Source organism: Clarias gariepinus, chromosome 10 (genome assembly GCF_024256425.1).
Source record: "Clarias gariepinus isolate MV-2021 ecotype Netherlands chromosome 10, CGAR_prim_01v2, whole genome shotgun sequence".
Classification (NCBI taxonomy): Eukaryota; Metazoa; Chordata; class Actinopteri; order Siluriformes; family Clariidae; genus Clarias; species Clarias gariepinus.
This window is the reverse complement of record NC_071109.1, coordinates 7,827,488-7,849,830: the sequence shown is the minus strand read 5'-3', so window position 1 is coordinate 7,849,830 and position 22,343 is coordinate 7,827,488. Positions and strand designations below refer to the sequence as shown.

The following is a 22,343-nucleotide window of genomic DNA, read 5'->3' as shown; positions in this document are numbered from 1 at the left end:
ATGTAATTCTTTATATTTTCTTATTTTCATTTTAAATTATATTAAAATGTAGGCTCATGAGGTTACTTTGAAAGTCCCACTTCGTTTCCCAAATGGCACAGTAGATTATTTTCATCAAAAATACAACGTAAAATATTAATTTCGTTCATTGATATCGCTTTATATCACTTTATAGGGTCACAGGGAGTCTGTCCTAGGAGACGTTGGGCACAAGGCAGGGTACACCATGGACAGGGTACCAATCCATCAAAGGACACGCACTACAAGCAATTTGGGAATGCCAATTAGTTTAATCTGCAAGTCTTTGGATTGTTGGATAAAAACCAGAGTACTCTGAGGAAACACACCAAGCATGGGGAGAACATGCAAACTCCAGGCACACAGATCTGAGATGGGAATTGAACCCTCGACCCTGGAGATGCAAGGCAATAGTGCTAATTAGTAAGAGTTAATACTGTTGTGGTATTAGTATGGGTCGTAATTTTCTGTTAAAAAACTCAACCCTGTTACTGAACATCAGATTATATGAGGGGAACCCTACAAAAGTGTTTAAATGATTGATTGTTTCATTTTTATGAGTTTCACAGGCTTAATATTCCCATAATCATGGATACATCTATACCACTTTTGACTAAAGCCAAGGATTCTGAACAGATGAGATGTCTGGATTTAATCATTTTAAAGCTCAAAGGAAAAAAAAAAACATTCACTTCAAACATTTTGTTTTCATTGTCAACTGATTTCCAATACGCACTGACAGTAATAACTATTAAAGTCAGGGTAACCTAAGCTGCCTTCAGGTAACTCATTTACAAAAATGCATACGATTGGCTACAACAGAGGATCTGATCTACAAGTCAGTTCAGACATACGTTTATTGCTTCTGCTATTTTTTTGTTTTTCCCCCCAAGTGCTCAGATCGATCCGCTGAAATACTCCACTCCACCTGAAGTGAAGCCCTGTGCTTGACAATGTCTGGCCGTCATTCCCTCTTAACCGTAAATTGATGAGTCTTGTCCTGCAATTTGAGTCCTTCTTTGATCCTGGAAAGTAAATTCCAGTTTTCTGGCTGCCTGCGAGCCAGTTTGTATCGCTGGATATTTGTGAGCTGTGTCTGGGGTCTCTACTCCGAAAAATCTCTGACTTAATCATGAAAGCCCTTGTGATCAAACCCGCTTTGATTTCAAAAGTAATAGGTCACAGACTATTTCATAATACAGGCCAGCTGTCTTTTATAGGCCCCACATTAGGGCTAGAATAAACATGGACTCATTGTTTTCCAGTTCAGGAGATTGACTTGGGTTTGAATGCTAAGATATTGCTACTTGGCAGAGGTTGCAGTGAAAAGCCACATAATAAAACCAGTTTATCCTCCTTAAAGTGCATAAATGGTTGTAAATTCTCAAACAACATTAAAGATCAAATAAAAATACTGCACAAAGAAACAAAACCCGCCCTGGGAAAACTAAAGTGATAAGACAGATATTCAATATAACTGTATTTTTTTTTTTAGAAAACAGCTTCTATAAAGATTAGTCAGGGAGTCCATGATTTTGTTTGAATTCTGTAAAAATAGTGAAAATCTCCAGTGATGGCTCATCCTTACGGACATCCGTATATATATATCAGCCCTTCAACAAATATTAATCTTTATAAAGTCTTCATTCATAGCTCAATATATCCTGAAATTATCATTTCTTCTATTAAGTGATTTTAATATTGCTATTTAATTGAGCTGTAAATCTTAGATAGACTGTGGATTTCATTCCATGTGATTTTTGGGCGTTGCAATTTTCTATTCAACTCGATTCTCTAGGTCCAATGTTTACTGTCTGATTTGTCTTTAAGTATTAAAAATTTGTATTTAATACATGCATAGAATATCTAGTACATACTGTTGTTGCTTGTTTAAATATCATGTTTTATGTTATTTCCAATAATTTCCTTTGTTCCACACTCCAGTTCAGTAGGTGGCAGTAATGCACCAACCAGTCATAAGCGCAAAAGATGAGGAAACTGGAAAATTTTGCAAGCACTTTGTTAAAAGCCTGCAAAGGCCATAATGTATATTTTTAATGGAATTTACCTAAATAATCGTGAATCGACTCAGCCATCGATTCAATGAATAGGCTAGACCGACAAAAGATTTAATCACACGGCCCTAGTATTTGACCGATATATTAATGTCCCACTGATTTGCGTATAGTCAGTATACTCATGATGTTGTTCAACTTTTGGTTATCATTAAACCTAGTGGTCAAAATGGGAACTGCAAGAAGCACAAACAGAGGCCAACAGAGGGAAATCACACTACCTCATTCTCAGCCAAAACATAACATTGTAAGACATAATGTTAAAGAAAAAAAGAGAACTTATTGAGGTGGAAATCTAAAATACCTGTACACAAACAATGTGATCTTGTTTTCTAAAAAAAAAAATTCTTATACTTTTAGGGGGCAGTTTCAGGTTATTTGTGTGGTTTTTAAAATGTAGGGTGTGTCTCAATTCTGCAGTCTTTGTAGGCGTGTGACCCCCTGACTTTGTACACCACGAAGGCTAAACCGAAATGAGACAATGTGGTCTACGGAGGATTTCCTAATTGCCTCACCAGCTGTTTCCATCCTTACCATAGCGCAAATGTAATATGAAGTATAAATTATCTATACAATCACAGTGATTGTGGTTTTAAAAAAAAGTTGTGAGCAAAGGTCGAAAGCTGTTGGTTAACAACACTTAACCACATTTTATTTATATCATATATTTACTTTAAATATCATTTGGTCCTGCACATCTCTTCCAGTCTCCTCCCCAGCTCACAAAGACTCTTGGGATAGGTTGGGCCGCGTAGTATACACTAGTGCATTTTTTTTTTTTTACGGGAAAAAGAAGGCTGCTTTTAAAAGAGCCTTTGATATGGGGCAGCTTTAGTTGTAACATTATGACATAATCGGCCTTTAAATGCGTCCTTTGAAGAACACAGCTGTGCAATTGAGACACAACCATAGTTAGGCAGGTACATAATACCTGGCAACCCTAGGTTAATGATATTAACCCCCCATGTGCTCAAAACTGAAAATCACATTTGTTAAAAGTTATTACAGAAGATGCATTCTACATGCTCTTCTGATTAATATTTATAGTAGTTGTAGGAGTAGTATATTCATTTTTGATATTTTATACATTTGTGTACTTATTCGTCTGGACTGGTACGTTTATTGGCTTTTATTGAAATATTAATATTATCCTGGACCCGATGTGTTCGTTCATTGGAAAAGTCAGTAACAAATATCCCTATGGTTCAAATAAGGAGCGAAAAAATTATTGTATAGATTACATAACAAGGCCTAATATTTGTATAGCTGGATTATGTTCGTAAATCTGTAGTGAAGGGGGCGTTGAACTTTATTTTGCAGTTAAAGTTGGTCTTACCTGCTCATGCTAGAACAAAAAAAAATTGCACACAAATATGTGAACTGCTGCTTTAGTTTTGGCTGTAAAAAAAAACCAACAAAAAAAAAAACACCTCTTCTTTTTCAAAGAGGTATTTGCAATGAATCCTCCACTTTAGAAGTCTCCAGCATGTCATTAGTTAGAGCCACGTGTAGACCAGCGGTGGTTATGGAAATCAATGTTTATTATTCGGAGCAGTGATCCCTAACCGTGTCTGCATTGATTCCCTGTTAGGAATCACACTGAAACTAATGTGGTTAATACAAATCATTTATCATCACTAAGTCAAAATCCCCCCCACCTTCCCCCTCTTTCAGAGTGTTTGTCTTCTTCAGCATAACTACACTCACATGGAGAATGTGACAAGTGGATAATACCGGTGGTCATAAATAAAAATACTTTCTGAGGAAAAAATGAGCCTATTTATATATAATACGGAATATGTAATTATTCCTGAAAACACAATACAAAATTAAACCCATCTTTCTTGCTTAAAAGACCTAAATTAAAGCTTGTATAGCTAGCGTACAGGACACGAATGCTAATGTGGCGTGTGCGGTTTATATATCAGCTTCAATCAGCTTGTGGATCCATATCCGACTGTGCGAACCTTGCTTTTAGTCGAAAGCAGTGAAAATGAAAGCAGCTGGCAACGAAGCCTGTTTGCTGGCGCCAAATGCGTCGACACTCCCTGAGGATTACCCTCGGCAGCACACTCCTGCTGCACGTTTATAAAAATGCATTTGAGGGGAAAAAGGGACAGACGCATGCAGACACTTGTTTTTGTGTTTTGTTTAGGTTGAAAAATATGCATTTATTGGCTTCCACATGAATATTTTAGAAAGTAATTTATGCATTGTGGGAATGAATGGTGGGGCACCTTTTCAGAGCGAAAAGACGAGCAAAATCTGGCAAAACAAAAGTGCATGTTGGTCTTTAACAAGACTACGTAGAGAAACAGTAACCATGTGAATAATCGTTTCCCTTATTGTTACACAACAGCATTAATCACTGTGCAACTGTTCTCTGTGTGCACCTGACTAATATCATTTGTGAGTTTTTAAAATGAGACATTTTCCATGTTACTTCTTTCATACTTCTCTCTGACATGAAATTCTAGATTTAAATAGTTTTTTTATTAGTGTTTTGTGACACCAAAAAAATACCTGTACTGGGTCAAGTTAAGTGACCTCATTAAGCTCTAAATCTTTATCGTTGGCTGTTATTTTTTTTTTACTCCCTCTTTTTTGTGTTAAGTTTTATCTTAACACCACATTATTTAATTTACAGCGTACAAATGCCGCAGTTCCCTTGGAATTTACAACAGAAAGTGAGTTTTTTTCTTCCCTTTCTTACAGCAGCAACTCAATATATTGTCATTTATCAATTGTGAATTTTTTAAAAAGTGATCATAGAATCCGTTTTCTTTTTAAACCCTCTTTAAAGTACATAATGTGCTCTTTGAGACTTTCCATCCACCGGTACTGCATACCAGGTTTCAGCATCAACAACTCATTATGATCCCATTCATAGAAGATGTTGTTGTCTTCGTTTGGGTCCTCGGAAAGGATGTAAATCTCACCAGCATGGACGTCACTGAAATTGGCAAGAAAGCGGGTGGAGTCGAAACCCACCCAGAGAGTGAAGCGATAGTCAAAAGAGCGTGCAGAGTAGCCCATTACGGTGATATTGGCGAGCGAAGGCAGGTCCGAGTCCTCTCGGATGGTGTCGCTGGGACGTGGGTACTGGCTGTAGGCATAGGCTTGGTGGTTAGCGGTGCGCTCACGGCGCCCGAGGAGATACACAAGTTTCGAACCCTCTGTGCAGACGTCAGTTTTAAAGGAAGGGACTGGGCAGCGGCGAATGGAGGGGAGTCCGGCCAGAGATACCATGGTGGGGAAAACGTCAACTAGCTCCACCACGCTGTTCACCAGATAGCCTGGAGGAAATCAGAGTGTAAGGAAAGGACATAACGAAACCAAAGGTTAGATCAAGAAACTATTTCAAGCTTACCACATAAGCAAACAATAAAGCAATCCAGAACTACTTATGTTTTTCCTGTGTGCCTGATTTCAGTACCAGCAACAAATAAAAGGTGTTGAAATTCTAATTTTAATGCCTTTTAAATGACATAACCCACTCAGTTGCTGCAGTATATTTCTTGGATTATTGTGGGGGTCTTAAGGTTCTAACTACGGCATTTGTTTCCCATAAAACACACTTCGAACAGGGTCTTAAAAACTGAAAAATCGGGGTTATAAACATTGTTTTGGCAACATTGTTTTGTACTTACTGACCGAAAAAAAAAAAAAAGTTTAGCCGACAATTTTATTGCAAATGTTTTACAGTTGATATTAATATAAAAAAAAAAATGAAACATGACAGGGTTTACTGTTATAGTAAAATAATCAGCGACTGTGTGGTAATGCAGCCATACAAGAAGCAGAATTACCATTATCATCCGATATAGATTAATGTTTCATTAACAGCATGTCTCAAAACCATTTCCTAAGAAAACATGTTCTGAGACCTTTTCCATCCCAGATCACACCCACACAAATGTTTTTAAAAATCTTCTAGTGCATAAGAACCGAAACTGCTCAGCACAAGAGTGGCTTTTTCCCACCTGCAGCTGCCCCAGTGAACTAGAGCCAAGACCCAACTCACAGTCTTTAATCTGACATTACATGTACCTGAACGTTGCGTTACATGAACGTAATTAATTAAGGTTCTGGGTTCCCTCTGGGTGCTCCGGTTTAGCTCCACAGGAGCTTTGGGGTTTGTTGTGGTGTCTGGCACTAGGGCGTTGGAGGCTATGGGTTGTGGTGTGTACTGCATTGGCTTTTCTGTGGGATTAGAATGGGCAGGCCAGCCTTTGGTCCCCACAGGCATGAGTGAGCCTGATTGCCCATAATCTTGTCATCAGTTTACTGGTATATAATTGATAATCAATGTTATTCGATTCACCTGGTGGAGGTGTTAATGTTATGGTTAATGAGTGTACATTCTACACTATATCAGTCTGCCTGATTTTTTTTTTTTAAAAAAAATGCTTTAGTATATATATATATATATATATATATATATATACTGTATATATATATATATATATATATATATATATATATATATATACACACACTGTATATATATACATATATATATATAATATTTATTTTAAAAGGAAAGAAATATATAAAATATATATTTTTCTTTTTGCACCACATTACCAAAAAAAAAAAAAATGTATATAAACCAACTTGGCAATAAATCTGATTCTGATATATTTCCCTTTTACTTATGCGTATGAAACCAAATATTTTTGTAATAAATAAAGATGTATCAAAAATACAATATTTATGTAGTATAACAGACTAAACAATCTAACCCTTATAAAATGTGGACTTTAACAGCTATAAATGTCAACAAATCTAATTTATCTGTCAATTAACTAATACATTATTATTTGTTTAACTTATTTTTAATCAGTTTTTTCTTGCTGCTACTACTACTACTAATATTATTATTATTATTATTATTATTATATGCAGACATCTGCCATAAAAGGCCCTACAAATGAGCTGTTACTATAGAAACAAAAGGGAATTAGAACCAAGCGCATAAATACTGTATAAACCTGTTCTGCTGTTAAATTACAGCAGTCAGTGCAATTGGTAAATAGAATATATGTATACCTCCCGACCAATCAGATTCAAGAATCTGACTAAAATTAACTTTAAACAACAGTTGGATGTTGATATTTATACGGAATATTGAAACCTTTGACTTCTGGAGGAAACAAAAAAATAATATATATATTTTTTTAATCTAAATGAATTTTATCTATGATCAGCAGTCCTTGTTAGCATTAACCCAAATTATCCCTATACTGTCCAAGTTATCAAAAAAAAAATAGATATGAAATGATGATTAGTAGTAAAGCAGCACACATGAGAAACCTCTATGAGAAAATGGTTCTTGTGATTTCCACAGTACTCAAGACCCTACGTAGGTGAGTGACTGTGTGTGTGTTTCACAAAAAATATATATGTTTATACAAATCTTTACATCTCTGCTGTAGGCAGCACTGAGCTAGACAAATCCTTACACTGGATTTCAGCAAGGTTCCCTCAGGAAAGTGCTCCAGACTTTTACATGAAATTCAAAAGCACAGAAGCTGAATTTAAATCAGTTCCACAGGTACTGTAGCGCCTTTATGGTATAGAACTATTTCTAACAATTATACCACACATATTCAACATAATAAAAATGCAAATTGATCGATTTTATCAAGTGAAACTCATTTAAAGAGTGTAAGCGCTAATTCAGTGGATTTCACTGTAGCACAAGATAGTTGACCCAAATTAAAATTTTTTTTACATTTTACACTGTAGTGCATTAATGGTACACATAGGAAACGTTTTTGCTCGACTGAAAAGCAAAAAAAAAATAAAAAATTCCCTGCAAATTGAAATCAGATACGGAAGAACTGGCGTCATCTAACGGTTCTCAGAGGGCCCGCTGTCTCTCACAGTCAGTGAACGAGACAGATGCCTCAAGTGTGCTTACCTTTAGCGAACTGCTCCTGTGAGTTTTCAAGCACGTTTACATAGGGGAAGGTTTTCCCCCCGGGCCAAGGCAGAGCTGAGGTCACACCTGGAGCGTACACTATTAACGGCACACGGGTGGCTACGTCAAAGTTGCTGTACTTGGCCCATTCGCCGTGTTCGCCGAGGGACCAGCCTGGAATGCAATGCTGCAATGAGAATCTGATACACAGTCTCATTATACTGTCTGCTTCATTAAAGGAGCCAGGTGGCTATGATTAAGGGTTTGCTGTGTCATTAGCATAATATTTCAAATGAAAAAGTGCCTCTTTTCGCAGGCTGTGAGTCAGCATGTACAGTGGGGCAAAAAAGTATTTAGTTAGCCACCAATTGTGCAAATTCTCCCACTTAAAAAGATGAGAGAGGCCTGTAATTTTCATCATAGGTATACCTCAACTATGAAAGACAAAATAAGGAAAAAAAAAATCACATTGTAGAGTTTTTAAATAATTTATTTGCAAATTATGGTGGAAAATAAATATTTGTTCACCTACAAACAAGCAAGATTTCTGGCTCTCACAGACCTGTTACTTCTTCTTTAAGAGGCTCCTCTGTCCTCCACTCATTACCTGTATTAATGGTATTATTATCAGTATAAAAGACACCTGTCCACAGCCTCAAACAGTCACACTCCACTATGGCCAAAACCAAAGATCTGTCAAAGGACACCAGGAACAAAACCGTAGACCTGCACCAGGCTGGGAAGACTGAATCTGCAATAGGTAAGCAGCTTGGTGTGAAGAAATCAACGGTGGGAGCAATTATTAAAAAAATTGAAGACATACAAGACCACTGATAAGCTTCCTCGATCTGGGGCTCCACGCAAGATCTCACCCCATGGGGTCAAAAAGATCACAAGAACCGTGAGCAAAAATCCCAGAACCACATGGGGGGACCTAGTAAATGACCTGGGACAAAAGTAACACCGGCTCAAGTCCGGCAGTGCCAGACGTGTCCCTCTGCTTAAGCCAGTACATGTTCAGGCCCGTCTAAAGTTAGCTTGAAAGCATTTGGATGATCCAGAAGAGGATTGGGAGAAAGTCATATAGTCAGATGAAACCAAAATAGAACTTCGTGTTTGGAGGAGAAAGAATGCTGAGTTGCATCCAAAGAACACCATACCTTCTGTGAAGCATGTTGCCCAGCGACAGCCCCAAAACATCACTGCTTTAGAGAAGATCTGCATGGAGGAATGGGCCAAAATACCAGAAACAGTGTGTGAAAACCTTGAGAAGACTTACGGAAAACGTTTGTCTTCTGTCATTGCCAACAAAGGTTATATAACAAAGTATTGAGATGAAATTTTGTTATTGACCAAACACTTATTTTCCACCATAATTTGCTAATAAAGTCTTTTACAAAATCCTACAATGTGATTTTTTGGATTTTTTTCTATTTTTATTTTGTCTCTCATAGTTGAGGTATACCTATGATAAAAATTACAGGCTTCTTTATTCTTTTTAAGTGGGAGAACTTGCGCAATTGATGGCTGACTAAATACTTTTTTGCCCCACTGTATGCTAAACATTGCAGCAGTGGAGGATAGACACCGGCATGCTGAGATCAATGACTGAGGTTTCTTATATACAGTGCATTGTGTGTCTGGAAAGGATCGAATTAGTGTGTGACTAAAACAGGAACAGATCGGAGATATTCAATGGTTCAAAACTGCCATCTAGTGGAGAAAGAACTATGCATATGCATATATAAATAAATGCATGCAAGTAGGTGCAAAACATTACACACACACACACAAAGTATATACACAGCATTGTCAAACTTGTCATTTCAGAAGGGTCAAATTGTTTTGCTGCATCGAGCAATGAAAACAACTAAGGAGATTTAAAATTACTGGAACTGGAAGAAGAACAGGGAAAACACTTTCAACACATTATCAAAACCTAAAAGGAAATGCTGGCCAATTAACTTTGTGGAAGAAATGTGGTCACAAATAAATCATGATCGGAGATCAATTAAACACTTGGTAAAGTTGCATGGTAAAAAAAAAAAAAAAAATCAACATTAAAAAATCAATGCACGCACGCACTCACGCACACACTCAGGGTGTCAGGGTAAGTAGGGTACGGCAAGAAGCGATGTACCCATCATTAGATGGTGTTTACTGTATGATCTGGGGTTGCTCTCGTTGCTCTGTTCTAGAATCAGCATTGTTAGGAGGCAATAAATTGAAGTCAGCTGACAACCTGAATGTAATGACTAACCAGGTTATTACAGTACATCTACAGAGGTTTTTTTTGCCAGACAGTATATACAGTTGTGTATGTGTGTATATATATATATATTTTTTTTAATAATAAAAAAGAAGAGCACAAACCATGGTCTGAAGTGAATACCACAATGGTATTCTTGGCTAAGTCCAGATCATCGAGGGTCTGCAGGATCTTTCCAACCTGAGCGTCCACATACGACACGGCTGCAAAATAATGCTGACGAATACGCAACTAGAAAACAAACAAAAAAGACAATTATTTAAAAAAAAATTATAAATAGTTTAAAAAGGTTATATTTCTCACTAATTGATAAACACCTGAAAGTCTTTCGGGATTGGACCATACGGGAAGCTGACATTCAGAGCCTGGACGTCCTCTCTTTTTCGGATGTCAGCCCAGGGGTTGTAGGCCACTTCGGGAAGCTTCTTGGGGACGTCTGGGTCTGGAGCCAGTGTCATGTTCTCAAGAGGATACATCTTGAGGTATTCCTGTGACACAGTAACACCCTGTGTATTAATTTGTAAAAGCTAGCACTTTTTTTTTTTTTTTTAGTTGAAAAACATATTCTACGTACCTCTGGTATTCTGAAGGGAATGTGAGGCTTGTAAAAACCTACTGCTAAGAAGAAAGGACTTTCTGTATCTTTCATGGCTTTGAGCAGCCTTATGGCTTCTGCTGAATTCTCCAGGTCGGGCAGCGTCCTCAAAGGCATCTCTGAAACATTCACCGGGCACAGCAAGTTACTGTGAAGTGTGCCGTCTTTGTTCTTGCAAACCTGAAAGCAGAATTGAGTTATGAAGACAGGAATGGAACATACCCACATGTCACATGTCTACAAAAATCCCTGGAGGTCATACGTGAATGTAGGAATGCTCTAGAATGCCTCCGAAGATATTTGAATACAACAAAAATGACTTAAAAGGCAAAATGAAGATGTAAAAACTGAGGGGGAAAAAAGGTTGTGATTTTTGCCTGTTAAACTCCATCAAAATGCACAATGTCCTGTTAGTATAATATTATATAACCCAGTTACATAATCACCCTTGACTTTTCTGTCGCCTACTAATAAGGTGATGAGAGTGGAAAACACTCTGGATGAATATTTGACACATAGTTATCATCCTCATAATCCAAAGACAACAGCACAGAAATCATGCAGATAATCACAACACTGCAAAAAAAAAACTGACATATTATTGCAGCACATTAAATGTAGTGCATTATTACTTAGTATGAAACTACGCATGCTACTCAGCTCTTATTCGGTCTAGCTGTATCGCTCTGCCACCGTGCTACTCTGCTACTGTATTGAGGCTTGGATTGCATTGCACGAAACCGGTGCAATGCTTTTCTGTCAAATATTTTATGGAAAAAAATATCAACACTTTAATGTACAGTACTAACATTAATTCCTATTTAGTGTTTTGCATAAAATCCCTGAACTGGACACCCAGGAAATTCTGGTGCACATAACAGAGATTCAGTGAAAATGTCATTGAATGAAATAAAGACAAATTCTTTCTGATAAAAAAGCGAAGATAATGTAAAACCTACATATATCGACTCTAATATGACCTACTGTATAGCGGGGTAAACAATCAAGCCCTCTAAATAAAAGTCTGGAAAAGCATCTTATGTACCCACAGTCCTAATAATATGACTGGTGATAAAGCATCATGATATCATGATGGTAGGAACTAGAAAATTATTATTTCACACAATTCAATATATCGCGATAGAAAAATTATACAAAATAAATCGCCTGGTATAGCGATATGTCTTGTGGTCCGATTCCTCTTTGTTCTTGGATACTTGCATACGGTAATTGTTACTTCTTTTTGCCAGTAGGTGGCAGTGATATAAGAAGCACAGGCTTATTTAATCTATTTTTTCTGCTCTCTTTTATCTACAAGCTCTCATTACAATTACTGTCTGTTTTTATTCATTTGTTATTTGTTTTGCCCCTTATGATAACAGAATATCTGTAGATTCTCTAGTGTTTTCCCTCGCTTATATCATACATGGTCAGCAGAGGGCGCAAGAATCCCTCATTTCATAGACTTGGGATATAGTGGACTTGTGTGTTGCGTTCAGTCATTCTATCAGCCCTGTGCTAAAGGCTATCTTGCTCGATTTGTTTTCTATCAATTAACTGATTGTTCAAGCCTCTTCGCAAACATATAGACTCTTCACTCTATATATAAGTTTACATATACGTGCATGAGTTACTGGCAGCTGGGTTTTTGTTTTAATTACACCTACAAATTTCTGTAACCTATTTTATTTTGAAAATTGAATTTATTTTACCCATTTATTGATTTTTTTTAATTAGAAATGGTCATATTTGGGGAAATATGATTTGTTGCATATATGATTATTTTTGAATTTGCATGATCATTGTCTAATTAACTAAATAATATACCTTGTAAAATAGTTTCTACCAACGGCAAAAAAAAAAAAAGAGTATTTTAAATTAAACTTTTAATAAGTAAAAAATATGTGAGAAATCAGTACTTTTTTTATAAAAAATGATAATCTTTATATCCACAGCCTACATTAACTGTGAATGAAAAACATACAACAAACAGGCAAACTGACTAGACATTTGTAATCATATTAGCCACATTTACATGGACAATATTTGTCCAGTCCTGTTAACAACTTAAATGTTTACATGGATGCTGATCCGATAAGATGTTCCTTTATATACACAAAGCATTTAATCAAAATAAAGATTTTCTTATATTTCTCTCCCCATTGTGAAGTGTTTAATTTGCCAAAAATATAACACAAATAGTATTTTTTCTTCTTTGAGGCGGTTAGGCTTTCCAACTTTTCCAATAAATTCCCTCTTCTGAGTTATGAATGGGAACAAGAATTCAGTCATCCATGCTGGCGAGCTAATCAGTGCCCCTTCCAGAGACCAAGGGGGTAAAAGTAAAGACAGGTAAAAAATGTGTGTTCTCCAAGTTTCCTGATCAGGAATGGAAGCAAAATTCACATCACAAAATGTGGGGCGAACATGCACGGAGAGAATATATATATATATTTTTATTATTTTTTATTTTTTCTGACGAGAGAGAGAAACGATCAGATAAAATGTTTACATGTATATATTTACCTACTGAATGGATTATCAAAGTTTAACACTTCTCCCCATTCCCATTGAAAATTCATCCCGATGGGACCGAATCAGGGCACACGGTTCCGACTTAGGTGTTTAAATAAGGGTGATTATTGCTCTATTTTGCTTCCTAGTGAAACAGAAATCTTTCAATTTAATTTGCTTTCCACAAAACAACCTTGCATGTAAGCTAAAAAACAAAACGGAACTAATACAATCTAGCAAGCATGCACATTCTTTCACACACCATCACACTAACCTTCCTCTTTTCATAGTTGAAAGAGGCTGGATGATACGGTGGTACAGACCAGCTGTAAGGGTAATCATCCGTATGATTGGAGGCGATGCCTTTATGTCAGACACAAGACAAAAACATTATTAGTGCAACTGCAGACAACATAGTTATATGTTACGGGGAGAGAAATAAGTAAAGGACGACAGAAAAGAATAAAGGAATTAAGGGATGTTAAAGTAACAATAAGCTTGGCACTTAGCCAGTGAATGATTTAAAGATCAGGCACCTGGATGGAAGACTTTCCCCACCGAGAGTGTCGTGTAGCCGTTGGATTTAAAATACTGCGGCAGCGTGGTGTAGTTGCCTGCACTGACTCGCCAGTAGGAGTTGAAGTCGTACAGTCTGGTGGTGTCCGGCCTTCGACTCGTAAGGAAGGATGTCCTGCTTGGGCCACATACTGCTTGCTTTGGAGAAAGGAAAAACATGACATTTTAAAAAGCTATATAGAAACGTAAAAGTTTGCTATTTAAAATATATGTCAGACATTTCATAATCTTCATAATCAGAAAGTATAATTAATCCTGGTGCCATCTCTTCCCTGATTAAACTTTCCTTAGCAGTCCTCGCCATGCTTCAACCAGGGTTAACATGTTTCACCATCTTTTTTCTCAGTCGGTGACAGGTGCCATTGTAACAAGATAACCAATGGTATTCATGTCACCTCTCAGTGGTTTTAATGCTATAGCTGATTAGTGTTTTTACATACATTGGTGACCAAAAGTATTAAGACAACAAATGCTGTGTATTATACTGTAGAGTTACAGTTGAGTTCTAGCCTGAACAGTTGAGGTTATATCAGCTGAGTTAAAGAGTTTTGCTAATGAGAATCTGCTGGTTTAGTTAACCAAACAAACGAGTACACAACACGACTTTTACTTTCTGCAGCCCAGGTGTCCAACTCAGCACAAAATGGCTATAACTGCTCATTTACTCTTGAGTAAACTGCAAACTTCGGTTGACAAATATCTGTGCATGACATTTAGGAGGAAATCAAATATCCAGAATCCAGCAGATTTTAAAGAATAAAAAAAATCCTCACTTCAATCATCATCTGAACTGCTTCATTTAAAATCCAAATTTATATTAAACAATTGTCAGCGAACAAATGCTTATGGCAATATCTATAAGATCAAGGGGTTGCAGATAATGGTTAAATATGCTCTTTTAAAGCACTCTGGACAATCAAATGTCATTTTCCCCACACATTGCTACCCTTACTTGGTCTCATTGATTTCTTCTTCATCGTCCATTTCTCTTCACACAGACTACTAAGGTGCTTGTTCAGTCCCATGTCATTTCAAGACTAGAATACTGCAACTCACTCTTGGCAGGTCTATCTCTGTGCGCCATTCTTCCTCTGCAGTTAATCCAGAATGCAACTGCACATCTTGTTTTTAACCTCCTTAAGTTCTCCCACACCACACTTCTCCAATCCCTGTAGCTGCCAGCATCAAAGTCAAAATACTGATGCTTGCCTACACAGGTGAACATGGCCCAGCATCCACTTACTTGGAATGACTTCCTCTAGATGTTTGTACAGCCAAGACACTGGCAATGTTTAAGCGACGACTAAAGACAGGATCTGTTTCTTCGATATTTGGGTTAATTTCCAACCCCCCCAAAAAAACACTCTGAACAGTGTTTGACTGATGGTACTTAGTTAGTAAACTAGTAACAATGACAGAATAACAGAAACTTAAAGAACTTTTGTAAACCGCTCTGGATAAGAGCATCTGCCAATCGCCTAAATGTAAATGTAAAACAATAAATAGTGATGCAAGTGTGTTTGTCCAGCCGGTAAGTGTATTGTGGTGCTGTAGATTAAAAGCAATTTTTCCTTTTTTTAATTCATCTTAAAACTTAACAATTAAAAAAACTCTTTCTTTTAAACCTAATAACACATCTGAGCAGTTGAGGGTCTTGCTCAAGGACCCGACAGCAGCAACTTGGTGGTTTGAACCCGGGACCTTCTAAACCATAGTCCAACATCTTAACCACTGACCTGCCCCTACCCCATGATTACTCTTATTCCAGTGTATTAGAAAAGGGAAATCAGTATAATGTATAAGACAAAGAACTGCTCAGGTCTATGGCTGTGAATCTGAGCATCAAACAAAGAGACTGATGATTAGATCTGTGTGTTACCTGTGCAAAGGCGTTGTAGAACACGGTGCTTTTAGAGGCGAGCTGATCAATATTGGGTGATTTCACCACTGGATCGGAGTAGCAACCCAGAGTGGGTCTCAAATCATCAGCTATGATAAACAGCACATTTAATTTCCCTATGGAGAGAAATATAAGCAAAACACAAGGTGCATAAGGTGATCACACTATAATGAACACAGGCTAAATGGTTAGGTTAATCTATTTAATAATCACAAAGATCTGTCTCAGAAGTGATGTGCAATATAAAAAGTTCATGAACTAGTGATGTTAGGAATCTTTATAAACATAATGCTATGAGCTAACGTTAGCAGACTAATGATACCTTTGGCAAATATAACGTTACACAAATCTAGAAGGTAAATCACGAATAAAGCCAGCCATATGTGAGCCCTTGAAGACATCTTTAAACCCGTTAACAGGTCTTCGAGGCATCACACACACATACACACACACACACACACACACAAAGTTTAAAGACTTTCCCTGGCCGTGTTTACTTCCTGTTTGGTTCCTGAAGCCACGCCCTCGCTGTGACGCTCTCTGAATTGCGGCTCATATTGGTCAGATAATCTGTCAATCATCAAGATTTGTACGTTAGAGTATCTGTTTAACGGTCTCTCTTCCTCTCTCTCTAACGTTAATAAATAAATTACAAACAAACACAGGAAACCAGAGAACTAAAAATGCCTCAAGTGTGTGTGTGTGTATATGGTTTGTTATGTGAAAATTTGGATTCATTCATAAAATATTTAGCATTTTAATTTTAATTGTTTTATTTGACAGTAGTTTAATACAGCACTTGAAGTGCATGTGCCACTCAAAACACCTCGAACGACTCATTGAATTGTAGCATCGCAGTAAACTTGTCGAATCATGTCAAACGTCGCTATGGCAGAATTTCACATTCGCTTTGTTCTAATTTGCTGTCCGTGATGAGACGCCGTGATGTCTTTTGGCACACTGACTTATTAAAGTCGGTGCTCCCTGTGACTACTGTATACGTGTAGCCTTGTGCTGTGTCTCAAAACTGTTTAATACCACCTCATACTAACTTTATTGTTTAATCAAAAAAATCCTGAAACCAAACTTTTCCGCAGAACATTCAGTTGATATAACAATTCCACATAAGAATCAGCTACAACTTTCTGAAAAAGGACACATTTTTAATTCCGATCAGTAGGGTTTAAGGAAGTCATGGTGTAAGAAGGGTTACAAGCTTTCCTTGGCATAGTTAAACCAGATCGTACCACATCGTACCACATCAAACACTATGACAAATTCTTTTGGGCGCAAAGGTCTATTGTAACGCAAAACAAATTCTTCAGCGCTAAAAATTAGACAGGTGTGGCATGGTGGCTTAGTGGTTAGCACTGTCATCCTGCATGTCTAGGATCTGGGTATTAAGTGAACTTGTGTTCCCAGTTGTGTCCTGTATACAGGATAAAGCTGTATAGATGAGTGAGTGGGTAAAAAGGAGACCCACAGTTGACATGAAAAAGTCAAACCACATTCTGCCCTTCACTTGGCGAAGTATCATTAATCTGTCATTTTCTCCTGAGAAAACTCTTACCCCAGACATCATTCTTGACAGTCTGAGATTTCTTAAACGTATTCCTTAATAAAAAGTTATGCTTGCAGTCAGTGAAATATCTTGGTCTTTTCAGGTCACTTGTGTCTTCTTTTAAACTTTGCATTATCCATAAAAAGCAAAATCTTGCCTTCTATCTGTAAATTGCAATACTACAGTGTACAAAGACATTTTATATGATTATGTGCTTCAAATCTTAAAAAAGGAGTCTAGATGATGGCTCTCAAGCTTCAGCCAAATGAGCTGACTCAATGAGTCGACTCAACACATCACTTCAGAAAACTCCAGATACACTCCTGGTCATAATTTTAAACCTTTAAAAAACGAAAGCTGTATCAAAAATCCCATCACACTCCTGAGGTGGTGGTGTTGTGAAACAAAACACTTTACACAATGTCATAACTTTATGTAACATTTTATTTCACTGCCCTACAGGACAAATATCAGTTAGTTGGAAATAACAACAAATGTAGTTTTTCTTCCAATAAAAAAGAATAAAGTAAGAATAAAAAAAAACATACTCTAGTCAACTAACAACGTTCAGCCAAAAGAGCCGAGTCGACTCATTCTCTACAACTCATAATTACAGAAAAACATATTTTTGAGCTAACCAGTTCCTGATGATCACTTTGAACAAAACATTTTATTTTAATTTTGTTTCTTTGCCTTCATCCAAGTCAAGTTTTTATTTGCCATTGCTTTATATAACTTATAAACACTGTAATGACTGAATACACAGAACATGGGCTGTAAATGTACAATACTGGTGGGGAGCAGATGAACAATTGCCCCAAGATGCTCCAACAGCGGATCAAACATGATAAAGTGCCCTTTAGGGTGTTCACACATAAGCAAATTCAATAAAATTCCCTCAAAGCTGCCCCCACATAGGCAAAAACATGCCTGTTAATGTATAAACTGTCCTCTAAAGTGGCTCCATAGTGAAGCAAACGTGATCCTCCAATAGTAAATCAAACGCAATAAAGTGCCCACTAAGGTGCCCCACAGTAGACACAATGTCTGTGGTTCGATTTGACATTTTTAAGGTAATAGCAGTGCCCATGTGCCAGGTTCACAGTCCTGCTTGCTGGTGTTTGGTCTCTTTGTTTCTTAAATCTATAAATATTACATTCTGCCCTTTTCTGAACACCGCACTCTTTAATTAGAAAAAAAATTATTTTGCATTGTCCATTTTGTCCTCAGATGAAGGCCGTGGTCATTCTGCCACTTTTGCTCCTGATCCTAAAACACAACCATAAGGAAGAAGTTCAAATTTTAGGGCTAAGTGTTCAATGCAAACATTTTAACAACTACAGTAGTATGAGATTATAAACTTAAGGTTCTTTGCATGTACACATCTACATTGTTAATAAGGCTTTTCATACTAGCTTTTTTTCTTTTCAAACATCCTGCTGGTTCCAGAAAGATATTGTCATACAGTGATTTCACTTGGTTCTTCATGCTGGTGTTCTCGCATTGGACTCCTTAGCGACCTTAAGTTTCTCCTCAGCTTTCACCTAACACAGTCTGATCACAATGTGTAAACTGATCACAGGGTGAAAAAAAAATTCTCTTCATGCAATATTCGTCATATTTCAGTAATAATCAATTGGTAGATAAGTACGGTTTCATTTGAGACTTTTCTTACTCACCTCACTATTTTTTTGGCTCAGACTCTCGGAAATGATCTACAAAGATCATTTTCTCCAGACTGTTATGATTTCATGAGGATTATTACCTTTTGCAATTCCTCCTTCTGCTTGATCACCTCCTCATACCTTTCTTTGTCATTCTCCTGAAATAGGGCAGAAAATGTCTTAATGAGACCCGGTATATGATCAGTGTTTAACACTGCCTGGGGCAGATATTTTCATTTTTCAATATTTTTCACATGATAATGTGATGATAATATCAATGAATAAAAGTAATTTTTATTTGTAAGTCTTTCTTACTCACCTCCAAATCATTCACTCCTTCTTTCTGGAATATCAGCACATGATCTGAATGTTTATCATCCAAAATAGTGTAGGCTTTACCTACGGCTACATTCTCAGACAACCAGTCTGTGTCAGCAGAATGTGGAAGACCTGAGGAGACATCCTGCTCTTAATGCAAAGGATCAGAGTTATAATGCGGTATATATAATGCCTTGCAAAAGTATTCATACTTCTTTAACTTTTCCACATTTTCTTCATGTTACAACAACAAACATAAATGTAATTTGTTGGAATTTTATGCTATAGACCAACACAAAGTGGCACATAATTGTAAATTGGAATGAAAATTATAGTTTTTATTATGCTAAATTTTTGAAAAATAAAAATCTGAAAATTGTGGTGTGCATTTGTGTTCAGGCCCCTTTACTGTGATACCCCTAACTAAACTCCATTGGAACTAATAATTAGTAAATAGAGTCAACCTGAGTGTAATTGAAGCTCAGTATAAATACAGATGATCTGTGAAGCCCATAGCCTATAAGGCTTATAGGTTTGTAAGAGAACATTAAAAATAAAATAAAAAAGTTGTGGAGAAGTTTAAAGCAAGGTTAGGTTATAAAAAAAAATATTTCAAGCTTTGAGGATCTTACAAAAAATTGTTCAATCCATCAGGAAAGAGTATGGAACAACTGCAAAGCTACAAAGACATGGTGGTCCACCTACTGTAAACTGAGACCATTAATCAGGGAAGCATTCTGGAGAATCTGCAGAGATCTACATGGGAGAATTTGTTCACAGGACAACTACTAGACATGCACTCCACAAATCTGGCCTTTATGGATGAGTAGCAATAAAATAAAATAAAAACATTGTTGAAGACAGACATAAGAAGTCCTTAGTCCTAGAAGTTCTACAGCAAACATGTGGTAAAAGGTACTCTGGTCAGATGAGAATAAAATTAAACTTGCCAAACTCTATGTGTGGCGGAAAACCACTACTATGCATGGTGGTGACAGCATTACTGTACTGTATGTTGTGGAAATACTTTTCCTAAGCAGGGACAGGGAAGATGATCACAGTTGGATTGGGAAGATACAGTAGAGTCAACAGAAGACAGCATATTTAGGTGGTAGTCCAGACCTAAATCCAATTGAGAATCTGTGGCAAGACTTGAAAATTGCTGTTCAGAGACACTCTCCAACCAATCGGACTAAGCTTGAGCTACTGTATGTTGCAAAAAAGAATAGGCAAAACATTTCCCTCTGTAAATGTGCAAAGACTGGCAGCTGTATTTAGTGTAGAAATGGTGTTTCCACAAAGTATTGACTCAGGAGGGCTGAATACAAATGCACGACACTTTATGACCGTCTATGTGAGTCACATTTAAGTTTATGTAAATTTCTATGGATCCTGATCAGTATTTTATTCTTGGCCTAGTTCGCCACCCTATTAAACTTTGGGATTTGGTCTAAATTGGCCACCACAGTGAAGACTTAAAGTTCTGGCACTGGTGAGCATTTTAAAATTTTAGCCTTAGAAAAGAACAGAAGTACAATTAACAATGCCTAAGTACACTTGGACCAAGAACAACTACTTATAGAAATAGACAGACATACTGTAGGACTTTAAGTACTAAGGATCAACGGTCCAGAGCAATGGAGTGTGTGAAAAAGAGGTGAAGAGGCGGGTAAAGGCAGGTTGAAATACAGTAGGTGGAGAAAAAGTGTCAGGTGTGTTGTGTGAGTATTGTTGTGAGTATCAGCAAGAATGAAAGGAAAGGTATACAAGGCAGTGGTGAGACCAGCGATGCTCTACGGCTTAGAGACAGTGGCGCTGAAGAGAAGACAGGAGGCAGAGTTGAAGGTAGCAGAGCTGAAGATGTTGAGGTTCTCTTTGGGAGTGACAAGGATGGATAGGATTAAGAATTCATCAGAGAGACAAGAGTTCATCAGAGAGACAACCCATGTTAGATGTTTTGGAGATAAAGTCAGAGAGGCCAGATTGAGGTGGTTTGGACATGTTCAGAGGAGAGATGGTGAATATATCGGTAGAAGGATGCTGAGAATGGAAGTGCCAGACAGGAGGTCTAGAGGAAGACCAAAGGGGAGATTTATGGATGTAGTGAGAGAGGACATAAAGTTACAGTAGTTGGTGTGAGAGAAGAGGATGCAGAGGATATGGTTATATGGAGGCAGATTATTTGCTGTGGCGACCCTAAAAGAGAATAGCCGAAAGACGAAGAAGAAATAGACAGACATACCCTGCTTGATGCCCTTTGTGCTCTGACTCCCTTTATCCCAATGACCAACATATAATGCAGTTGCCAGGGCTCCAGCTGCTGCTAAACACACTGCAAGACCTCTTGTTCTACTAAACTTCACCATTGTATATATATATATATATATATTTATATATATATATATATATATACACATCACCTCAATCTGGACAGAAAACAGATTGTCTGTAACATTATGATTTCTTTCTTTTTGGTTTTTACTGGCACTTGGCATCCCCTATGTTGCATTTCCACTATGATGTCACAATCAGAGGCATGCGTGCGCTATTAAACTATGAACATTGATCTTTGTTATGCGTTCACTGAGGAATAGATGTACTTTATTAATGAATTCGACAACACCTATTAATAAATCACACAGCTGGAGTGAGGTCACAATAACAGCAGAAGTATGCGGTAGCGACACACCAGAGTGACATTACAGCCAGAAAATTTGCATGAAAAAAACCCCTTCAAGAAGGGGGGAAACACCTTTTTATGGCACTGTGAACATGAATGTAGTTTTTGTACATCCAGCATGTTTTATATATCTGAGTGTTTGCCCATATGTGAAAATCAATACATATTGCTGATGTCACTGTTCTTTTTTTTTTACTTTTTGCCACCGTTCCTAATGAACAGTTGTGACTCCTATTTATATATGTAT

General features: G+C 37.2%; 1 protein-coding gene across 1 annotated transcript; it reads right to left on the bottom strand.

The window, feature by feature from the left end:
* Positions 1–4,227: 4,227 nt before the first annotated feature.
* Positions 4,228–16,381, bottom strand: ids (iduronate 2-sulfatase). Its single transcript, XM_053506562.1, has 9 exons — positions 16,196–16,381; positions 15,853–15,989; positions 13,934–14,111; positions 13,672–13,760; positions 10,863–11,063; positions 10,606–10,776; positions 10,393–10,519; positions 8,020–8,193; positions 4,228–5,389 (listed from the first exon to the last, which is right to left on the bottom strand). The coding sequence occupies exons 1-9, from the start codon at positions 16,272–16,274 to the stop codon at positions 4,860–4,862; spliced, it is 1,686 nt and encodes a 561-aa protein (XP_053362537.1). The 5' UTR covers positions 16,275–16,381; the 3' UTR covers positions 4,228–4,859.
* Positions 16,382–22,343: the final 5,962 nt, after the last annotated feature.